Source organism: Argentina silus (assembly GCF_951799395.1).
Source record: "Argentina silus genome assembly, chromosome: Y".
NCBI lineage: Eukaryota > Metazoa > Chordata > Actinopteri > Argentiniformes > Argentinidae > Argentina > Argentina silus.
Genome location: NC_139654.1, coordinates 20,369,713 through 20,380,480, shown reverse-complemented (window position 1 = coordinate 20,380,480; position 10,768 = coordinate 20,369,713). Strand labels below are relative to the sequence as shown.

The following is a 10,768-nucleotide window of genomic DNA, read 5'->3' as shown; positions in this document are numbered from 1 at the left end:
ATCAAATTCAAGACCCTGGTGCTTGCCTACCAGGCGGCAAAGGGAACAGCCCCTCCCTACTTGCAAGCAACGGTCAGCCCCCAAACCCCTGCAAGATCACTCCGCTCCTCCACCTCGGCTGCCCGCCTGGCACCGCCACCTCTACGTGGATGCAGTGGCTGCGCTACTCGGTCACGGCTTTTCACTGTCCTGGCGCCCTGCTGGTGGAATGAGCTTCCCACAACGTTCAGGACTGCAGAGTCACTTCCGATCTTCCGACGTAGATTGAAAACCCATCTCTTCAAGCTATCTTAACAGTCCCTCCTAAAGACCGCTTCACCCTCACTATCCCCCCTATACTAACGATAACCCTGAGACCTCTTCTCCCCTGTTACCCCCCTGTACAAGTTCTCTCCTGCTAATAAAATATATTTATATATATTTATTTTTTTATAAAACTAGCCTACTGGCATTACGACTGCCAATGGCCCCTGGTGTGAGCATTGATTATTTTGTCTCATGATGACTGTTGAAACAAATGTATTTGTTGTACGTCGCTTTGGATAAAGGCGTCTGCTAAATGCCATAAATGTAAATGTAAAATTATTTTGCTTTGGCTACACCCAAACACGTTTTTAATTGATGCAGCTGCTTTCATCTATCTAGTTATTATGGCAGAGAAAAACAGGAAATACTATGTATTTGTAATCTTACATGATTTTTTCCATGAACAGACAACGTTTCCCAGGACTTTTTTTTATTTATTTTTTTACTTTTCCAGTGCATTTAACACCATACAGCCCTTACTACTTGCGGATAAGCTGCTGAGGATGCAGGTGGACTTCCCCATTTGTTTCCTGGATTACGAACTACCTGACCAACAGGCCACAGTTTGTACGGCTGCAGGGATGTGTGTCGGACTGGGTGGTGAGTAGCACTGGTGCCCCCCCCCCCAGGGTACAGTTCTGGCTCCCTTCCTCTTCACCCTCTATACCTCAGACGTCAGGCACAACACAGATACTTATCATCTGCAGAAGTTCTCAGACGATTCAGCTATTGTGGGATGTATCAATTGAGGCCAGGAGACCGAGTACAGAGGACTGGTGGACAGTTTTTTGAGTGGTGTGAGCAGAACCACCTGCTACTCAACAACAGTAAGACAAAGGAGATGGTGGTGGACTTTAGGAGGACTAGGGTCCCCCTGTCTCCTGTTTCCATCCAGGGAGAGGACGTGGAGGTGGTCCAAAGCTATACGTACCTGGGAGTGCACCTGGACAATAAACTGGACTGAACTGGTAACACAGATGTCCTGTACAAGAGGGGCCAGAGCCGGCTTTATTTCCTGAGGAGGCTCAGGTCCTTTGGCATGTGCTGAACATGTTCTACCAGTCAGTGGTGGCCAGCACAGTGCTGTACACAGTGGTATGCTGGGGGGGCAGCATCAAGGAAGGTGACACCAAGAGGCTGAACAAGCTTATTAGGAAAGCTGGTTCTGTCCTCGGTGTCACCCTGGACACTGTGAAGGAGGTGGCCAATAGGAGGATGAGAACCAAACTCCTGGCCATCATGGACAACCTGTCCCATCCCCTACATGTCACTGTGGCAGAGCAGAGAAGCTCCTTTAGCAACAGATTATTACAACCACGTTGCACTAAGGAGTGCTATAGGAGATCTTTTCTGCCTGCCGCAATAAGACTGTACAACTCCTCCTCCAGCTGGCTCGATCGGGGTGATCAGAGTTAGGCTGGGGGATGTTAAATTATACTGGACTGTTCTTACTGTATATAATGTTTCAGATGTCTATTTTATTTTATTCTATTATTCTATTGTCACTTTATTTTGTTGTTGTTTGTGATGTGAGGTGCTGTAACGCCTTAATTTCCCATCTGGGATCAATAAAGTCCCTATCTCGTGTAGAACATGTCATATCACACCTCTCCTCTGCACTCTCCACTGACCTTGAATAGCGGGGTGCATCATATTCAAGACCCTGGTGCTTACAGGGCAACTAAGGGAACAGCTCCTCCACATCTCCAGGCTATGGTCTGCCCCTATACCCCAGCACGAGCAAGTTGGTGTCATCAATGTGTAAATCTAATCAATCTAATCAAAATGTAACCCATTTTCAAACACCAATATTGGCCCTCCCTTTATTTTACTACTTTAATTTCCTTAAACAAGACTTACTAATAGGCTTGTGTTCAAGTCAATGGCACCTCATTAAATGTGCCTCATTGAGTAAGCATATAGGCACTGTTGCGCAAATATGAAATAAACTTTGTGGTATCTTTTGATTATTTTGCATTGGCTCCACCCAAACACGTTTTAATTGATGCAGCTGCTTAGTCTATCTAGTTATCATGGCAGAGAAAAACAGTAAAGACTATGTATTTGTAATCTTATATGATTTTTTCCATGACCAGCCAACGTTTCCCAGGACATTTTTTTTCCAGGCCTGGAAGACTAGTCTTTCAAGGAGCAGGGTGTAAGTCTGACGGAAATCTGCCATCTGTGGCCACCGTATCAAAATTCAGTTAGAAGTTCCAAACAACAACATCTTCCATAATAATAATATAAACCCCCGAAATGGACTTGCAGTGTCGGACATTAGCTGTTGTGTTTCTGCATGCGTGCACGATTTGAAGAGGCAGCCACCAGAGAAAGAAAGGCGAAAATCAGCAAGTCCACTCCCCTTGAACACACCTGGCAGTAACAACATTGTTCATATGCAAATAGAGTGTCAGGTAGGACAGTGTTCGTAAACAAAGTATTTCTGTCAAGGAATCTCATTCCCTGATCGCTACCGATTAAACATAGTCATTACAACCATTAGGAAGCTTTTAGAATGCTAATTGTCAAGGTTTTCCAGGGTGAGTGGGAACCCTGCCTGTGCACTTTTATAATCAGGGATGTAACCAGCTAAACAAAGAAAATCCAGATTACAGGGATATGGGTTTGGGGGTGGGTTAATTTCAATGATGCTGAGTAAGATCTCAATGTGTAGAAGACATCACCTGCCCCGCATGCCCTGCCCATCTCCACCTCCGTCCTGGTTCCTCTTCTGCAGCAGGGTGGCGAAGCGGTTGCGTGGTCAAGAGGGGGCGGTGGTTGTGGATGTGAGGGCACTGGGCCTGGCGAGGCCTGGGGAGCTGTGGAGGCTCTCTATGGGGGCAGAGGCCTCCTCTCCTCTGGGCCTCTTCTGTCTGGAGGGAGAGTACTGCTGCAGCACATCCTGGTCTGAAACACACACGTCTGGAAGATGAAAGGGATGAGAGGGACATATAGTATTATCTAGAGGCTGCTCTTTAAAAGGGATTGTTGCAAAGATCTAAGGAAATTGTTTTCTAAAATATACAAGTGATTCAAATGACCTCACAAGTCACAAAAAGTGTGTTTCCTTTGAACAATCCTAATCTCATAGCTCGATGGAACAGAGCTGGGTTTAGGAGACACCATGTACATAATAATAATAATAATAATCTTCTTTAAACTAAAACTCAAAGACGTGAAGAGTGAAGGATCTGACTTCTGCTGACAAATCTCACCTTCTCTGGATCGCTTCAATCTCTGTGAGTCCCTGCACACTGACGAGCCTCTCCTTCCCCCTGCTGGAGGGAGGCCTCTCTGGAGAGCTGACAGGCTGTGTGGCATGGAGGCTTCCCGGGGTGTACCTCTTGTTCCAGATGCTCAGGTTTGTGGTGGGCCTCTTCCCATGGCTGTCATTCCAGCCCCTACTACGGGGTTTGGCTGGCTGAGAGAAACACAAAGGTGGGAGAAACCTTTACAAGAGTGTCTGTGTGGGGGGACATGCAGCGTTCGGCCTGTAGAGGGAGCTACACGACCGTGGCCAGGGTGCGGAAGCGAGGCTTTTTGCGCACCTGTTGCAAATGAAGCCTCGTTAACGAAATGGTTTAAGATGTGTGTGCCTCTGCTTGCCAGGGGGGCTGGAAAGCTGCGACTGGAAAGTCGACCAGGAAATAACGAGGAACAGTGTGTATAAACAGGGTTTGCTCTTATTGCAACTACTGAGTCCGCCTCTGTGTCCAAGGACATTATTACAGTCTGTAAAATAAATCTGTGCAGTTCAAACCATAATTAGGTCTGGGTTGCTGTGAAGCACATTTGCTGTGACAAATGCAATTTGTAAAAACTGCAATACAAACAACATAACTGGCTGACTTGCTGTTTGTATAGATATCGACTCTCCTACAGTGAACATTCAACCTAGTGTCCATACCTTTGAGGTTGCTGTGTCTGGGTTGAAGTCATCAATGCTCTCCATAGTGTGAATGTCTAGATTGCCCAGAGCCATGCCCTTGCGATCACAACCCAGTGAAAAAATAACATACAATGGCACAAACCAAACACATTGAAAGTGACTAAGTGAGATCACCAAAAAATGCAAGGCATAATCAATAAAAAAATCCTGTTGTATGTTGTCCTGATCATATCATTTTGTTTTGTTTGTTTGTTTTTTGGGGGCTATTGTTATGGTCCTGATAGCCCAGAAACAACTTCCTGTTAGGAATAAATAATGTTAATTGAATTGCCAGGAGTCCAGTCTGCCAGAGAAAAGACACTGGCTAGCATAACTGAGGGTGTCAGGGTCCATGTGCTCTGAGTAAGGGTTGAGGGGCGCCACCTTTCTCCTGATGGGGTCAAACACCTACGCTGGTAAAATAATGTGTTATTGGCCTTGACAAAGCCTTCGATGATGTCACATTAATCTTCAGGTACTGGCCCATTTTCTTTATTACCTGGGAGTGCATGAACAGGAAGGCTAGAGGGATCTGATGGTGGATTTAAAAATGTACCTTCCTCACCCCAAAACCCCAAGGCACTCCTGATTCAAAAGGACCAAACAGTTTAAGGCACCTGATAGGCTTGGTATAATATTCACCTTATTACTTATGTTTATTAAATCCTTTCTGCTCTACAGGAGTGCATAGGAGTGCATATGTAATAGCCTGGGGGTGGATTTGGACCTCAACCTTGTGTACAAATAGGAAGGTGCATCATCACCTAATATCTACCAATGTGTGGTTGTGGTCAACAACTAATTCTGATTGGCCCTTACCTTCAGGATGTCAGAGTTGTCCACCCCTCTGGTCTGTGCAGCCTGGATGAAAATAGAACAAAACACAGTTCAGACAAACACATTGCAAAGCCCTACACACATTTTATGTATCCTTTATTTATACATGGAGATCTTACTGAGACCTGAGTCTCTTTTACAGAAGAGCCCTGTAAGAACATGATACATGGCAACAGGGAATAAGATCAAATAAACATCCAGACAGGCAAAATCACACAATATAGACGTTTAAATGTTAGGCCATGAAAATACAAAACAGGTCAGGTCAGTAAAGGACTACACCAGAGATCAGACAAAAACTGAGATCAGTCTTTACTTTATTAGAGACACAAGAGTCCTGTCAGTAGTTACATCCTGTACAGTACATTACCCCAAACCTGCAACTGTTTTTAGCTATGTTGGATGCACCTGTCTTGATGACATCATGGACCATGGCAAGGGTAATGTTGACACAACGAGAATTACAAACCCTTAAAAACACATTTACAAAAATAGTTAAATATAACGTGGGGTTCCTTATCCATATTTACTATTTCTAAATGCTTAAACAAGATTAACGTGGGCGCCTTTATTTTTGAAGAAATCTTAATTTATATACACCCGAGCTAAGTGGGCGGAGTTCCACTATTGTCGTTCACAGAGCACAGATCTACTGATCTGGGTGAAACCTGTCTCTAAATATACTGAAGTCCTGTCAGTGAAAATGTTCTACATTTTGATAATTAATTAAACAATTTATTTAAATGTCAGTGCTTAGGACAGCTTGACGGTTGTTAACACAACATCAACAATGCAGTTCTCTCCCACCAACGGAGACTTTACCTTCGCCTCATCGACTGAAGCCGAAGGTAATGTTGTTAGCAGGCCTTGAACCGTCACTTGTGCAGCTAGCGACGCCATTTGTCAACACAGCTCAACCAGTTATTGAATTCAGTAAATTTGAAGTGTTATCGGTTTCAAGCCAGGCACGGTGCTTCAGAAAGATTTGACAGCTAGGGCTTAGTTTAGCCAACTATTTATGATCACAGTTGTTTGTTTTGCAATTAGCTACTTGGCCTCTTTTTCAATCTAGTCGAAGAACCGATGCATGAAAAACTTTCTGTCAAGGCAAACTGTAAATCAAACTGTGTATCAAAGAAATCTCACGAAAATAACTGATGAGATATTCTAATTTCTAGGACAATACACTAATGCATTTTGTCATCCATTGAAATGCATGTTGTCGACATGCCGCACATTTCTGAATCAGTAAGACGACTGCATTATATGCTATATTTACCTGTCATCTTCAAAATGTATCCCACAGAACTAAGCGGTACAATTGATGCACCGGATATCAAACTGACCATGGGCAGTGACGGTGTAAAAGATCCATACGCAACCACGTTCCTGAGGCAACGAGGCTATGGCTGGCTGCTGAAAGTAGAAGAGGACGACCCCGAAGACAACAAACCTCTTTGTGAGTACAGTACATTCTTTGAGTAGCCCCTAATTTGTTCATGCATATAATGATCAATGTGTGAAATCTGTGGCTACTTATCTACACTAACATTTGACAGAGGGGACTACAATTCCTATAACGTTTGTCCTGATTCCCAATGATGCGATGCTGCATATCCTCATGATGCCCCTGTACTCTTTCATATATCTCTGTTATTAGGGAGGAGCTGGACATTGACCCGAAGGACATATACTATAAGATCCGTTGTGTGCTCATGCCAATGCCCTCTTTGGGCTTCAACAGGCAGGTTGTGAGGGACAACCCTGACTTCTGGGGGCCTCTGGCTGTGGTACTCCTGTTCTCCATGATCTCCATCTATGGCCAGTTCAGGGTGAGGAGGCACTGAAGGCTGTGATCTTTGTTTGAGAGGTCATATTACATCTGGCCATTGGTTCCGTTTTAGTCAAATTAAGTGTCCATCTGATGATTCAGAAGGATTTTCTTTTTGTAAACTTAGATTTTGGTTTCAACCAATAGTAGGTCTGTGGGCAGCCCATGCAATCATCCTATCTCAGTCACAGAATTTGATGAAATGTGGCACACCACATTGATATCTTATGATATGAGAATGTTCAAAAGCTAAAGATATCATTTCTGATAGACTGCAATGTGTTCTCTAACTACTGACTTTTCTTGAACAGGGTCATTGCATTATAAGTACAAAAACATAATAAGTTGCTTTGGTAATGAAGGACTCTCTGAAGTGGTCAATAACGAAGAGATATCAGACGGTTGATTTGCTGAGGCCAGGCCTGGGAGAAACTCTTGATGACAAGTATTCAAGCATACAAGTATTCAGTCATTTCTCAAAGTATAATTCTGCTGTGCATTCACAGTTATACCTGGTTCTACGTCAGATTTAGTGTTGCACTGATTGGTATTCTCTAATGGGAGGAATCAAAATCAGAACAATATATTAGAACATTGTAACAGGTTTTGGGTTTCAAATCAGTCACATGCAGAGGAGAGACCTTGGACCACAAACTCTTCGGGTCCCACGAGATAACATTTAGGAGTTAAACTTTTCTCTAATTAATGCTGGACACCTGCACATGACTTCACCCTCACAAAGACACACTGTTGTATTATCAAAGTAAGCTACATTGTTGAAGCAAAATAACAGCAATAGTATCATTATTCTGGGCCTTGATTTACTTTCAATGACCAAACTCTTAAGTTGACCTATGGTTATACATGAGTATACGTGTATATGGTGTTACAAGGTTGTGTTGCATTAAGCAGGTTATAACACAGCATCAACAATTATGACCAATCGGTGTGGTTTATTGCTATACTTGGTCCATCACTATGGCTAACCCTAACCCTTGTGATCTATTACGATGACAAATCATTGTCAGCGTATTGCTCAGGATAACTACTACCCTGCTTCGATATCTAGGCCTTTATTTACATTCAACGGCTGTGGGGGCACCAAACTCTGAAGTTGACCTATGACCTCTTCTGCCCGACTCTTCAGTAACATGTCACATTACATTTACATTTATGGCATTTAGCAGACGCCTTTATCCAAAGCGACTTACAACAAATACATTTGTTTAAGTAAGTGAATCATCTATCCATCAGTCATCAAAAGATAAAGTAATCAATGCTCAGACCAGGGGCCATTGGCAGTCACAATGCTAGAAGATTATTTTTTTTGTAGCGGGGGTGAAGAGGTCTCTAGGGTTAGTACAGGGGGGTAGTGGGGGTGAAGAGGTCTTTAGGAGGGACTGTTAAGATGTAGCCTGAAGAGATGGGTCTTCAATCCACAGCGGAAGATTGGTAGTGACTCTGCAGTCATGACAGCAGTGGGAAACTCATTCCACCAGCGGGGCGCCAGGACAGTGAAAAGCCGTGACCGAGTAGTGCGGCTGCTGCATCCACATAGAGGCGGCGGTGCCAGGCGGCCAGCCGAGGTGGAAGAGCAGAGTGATCGTGCAGGGGTTTGGGGGCTGATCATTGCTTGCAAGTCACATTGTTGTTTTCATTCTGAAAGACATTCACTTGGAAGGTTTTAATACATTTTTGCATTCTTATTTCCCAAGGTCGTGTCTTGGATTATTACCATTTGGATATTTGGATCTTTAACAGTGTTTCTGCTGGCTCGTGTTCTTGGTGGCGAGGTGAGGTCCATACATTTTACAGAAGTAAATGATGATGATAGTCTCGAGGAGCAGTCATTTTGTAATTGGACCAGGAGTTTTCCTTGACCATGTGACCATACAAAGAGATACTCTTGGCCCAAGTCATAGGCCATTGGGCCTAGAGTTATTCCAAGTCAGGTCAGGTGGGCAGGAAACACTCTTGGGCTTTATACATAATGCATTTCATTAAAGGGATGGTTCAGTCTATTTTCATGTTTAGCTGAAATATCATGCTATCAAGTTGTCCTCATAGGCCAGTAGTGAAAGTTTCTCCAAAATAACCTCAGAGAAACTTCAAACAAAGTTTAGTTGCGAGTTACCCTTGAAAGGATTAGGATATTATTGCAAAACTAGGTTGTTTGCGATTACAATGCAAGCATGTACACGTTTGTCTAGTATACAGCCGTGACTAAACTTTGTTTAAAGTTTCTCTGAGGAGGTTTTGGCATGTAATTTCAAAGATGCTAAACTAAGTACCATTAGAATCCTGTCTATTGGAGAGGGCGCTGCTGTTAGTCTGTGCTGCGGTAGCAAAGTGGAAAACCGGAGAAGCTTTCACTACTGGCCTATGAGGACAAATCAAGGTAAGACGATATTTCACCTCAACATGAAAATAGGCTGAACCATCCCTTAATGTTATTTTTGATTTGAGACCAAAAACTTCATCTTGTATATGACTGTTGTTGCGTGCTGTGAAATTGCTGACTTGCATTGCTCTGTATTGGCTAGGTGTCTTATGGACAAGTCCTAGGAGTGATTGGATATTCCCTTCTCCCGCTCATTGTCATAGCCCCATTGCTTTTGGTTATTGGTGGTTTCGATGTTGTTTCTACACTAATAAAGGTGAGTGTATATTGTACAAGGAAGGATAATTCATCAACCTGTTTGCCTCCAATTTTCACAATCACCGTATTTATTTGATCTGATATCTATAAAGTTGTTTTTTTAATTGATAGACATTTCTGTATTACATATTCTGTCTGGAAACAAAAATTACTAAACCAGAATTTAATTAAGTCTGAAACAGCAAGCCTTACTGTCCACCCAGTATAAGTGGATCTAATTGTTTATTATTTGATGTATTTTTCAGCTTTTCTGAGTATTCTGGGCTGCTTACAGTGCTGCTTCACTGTTGGTTGGGGATGAATTCAAAACCAAGAAGCCTCTTCTCATATACCCTATTTTCCTTTTGTACATCTACTTCCTGTCACTATATACTGGTGTCTGATTGGACAATGGTTACTGTGGAACTTTTGTTAGATACCGACACAAAGCAAGCACCTTGAAAAGACACAAAGATCCAATGAAAAGAAGGAGCGTTTTAATCCTGTTTACAATCCTAGACAATGGGGACATATGGTTTCTGTTACATCAGTGTATTTAAATATGTCCTTGACCTCTGTGTCCAAATAAAAGCAGTAGCTTTTATGATCTAAGCCCTGCATTCAGATTCAAATCTAATTTAGAACCCCAGGTGCCATTGTTATAAGCATTATATTTAATCAATGTGTGATATGGTATTAGTAAATCTGAAATGTTAGTTATGAAGGGGTCACATGCTAGATTGTTGTTGATGCTTTTATTCCATAGAGAAATGTGGTGCCAAATATCACAGTTCAAATGTTCAATTTGAACCATGAGGTGAAGAGAGACACCGCCGCCCTGAGAGGTTCCCCTGTTATTTTAGCATACTGTTGCATTAATGCATTATTTAGTGGCCATTTATGCATCTCTCTTTCCTTTTCCTCTTATCCTTTTTTTAAATGTATTTTTTTAGTATTATTATTATAAAAAATGTTTTTACAACTTGTATTTCATAACTTATGAATTCCAGCCTGGTTAGGCAAGTAGTGGGCTGTTTGTGTGAAATAAAACAATGTCTACTAAATGATGGTGCCTTTCATTAGTTGTTTTATACAGTTATTCAATAATAATAATTTATTGAACTGATGTACGTATACTTTGCTTGTAATGTACATTCACTTTATTAGGAACACCTGTACACCTTCTCATGGTGGAGGTGGTGTAATGGTGTGGGGAACGTTTTCT

The 10,768-nt window shown here is 42.5% G+C and overlaps 1 protein-coding gene across 1 annotated transcript; it reads left to right on the top strand.

Annotated features, from left to right (window-relative positions):
• Positions 1–5,849: 5,849 nt before the first annotated feature.
• Positions 5,850–10,444, top strand: LOC310824321 (protein YIPF4-like). The gene is given in 7 exon segments (XM_083697208.1): positions 5,850–5,922; positions 6,381–6,537; positions 6,735–6,906; positions 8,621–8,698; positions 9,449–9,562; positions 9,810–9,815; positions 9,819–10,444. Coding segments are annotated over 7 exon segments (714 nt in total). The 5' UTR covers positions 5,850–5,864; the 3' UTR covers positions 9,948–10,444.
• The last annotated feature ends 324 nt before the right edge of the window (positions 10,445–10,768 follow it).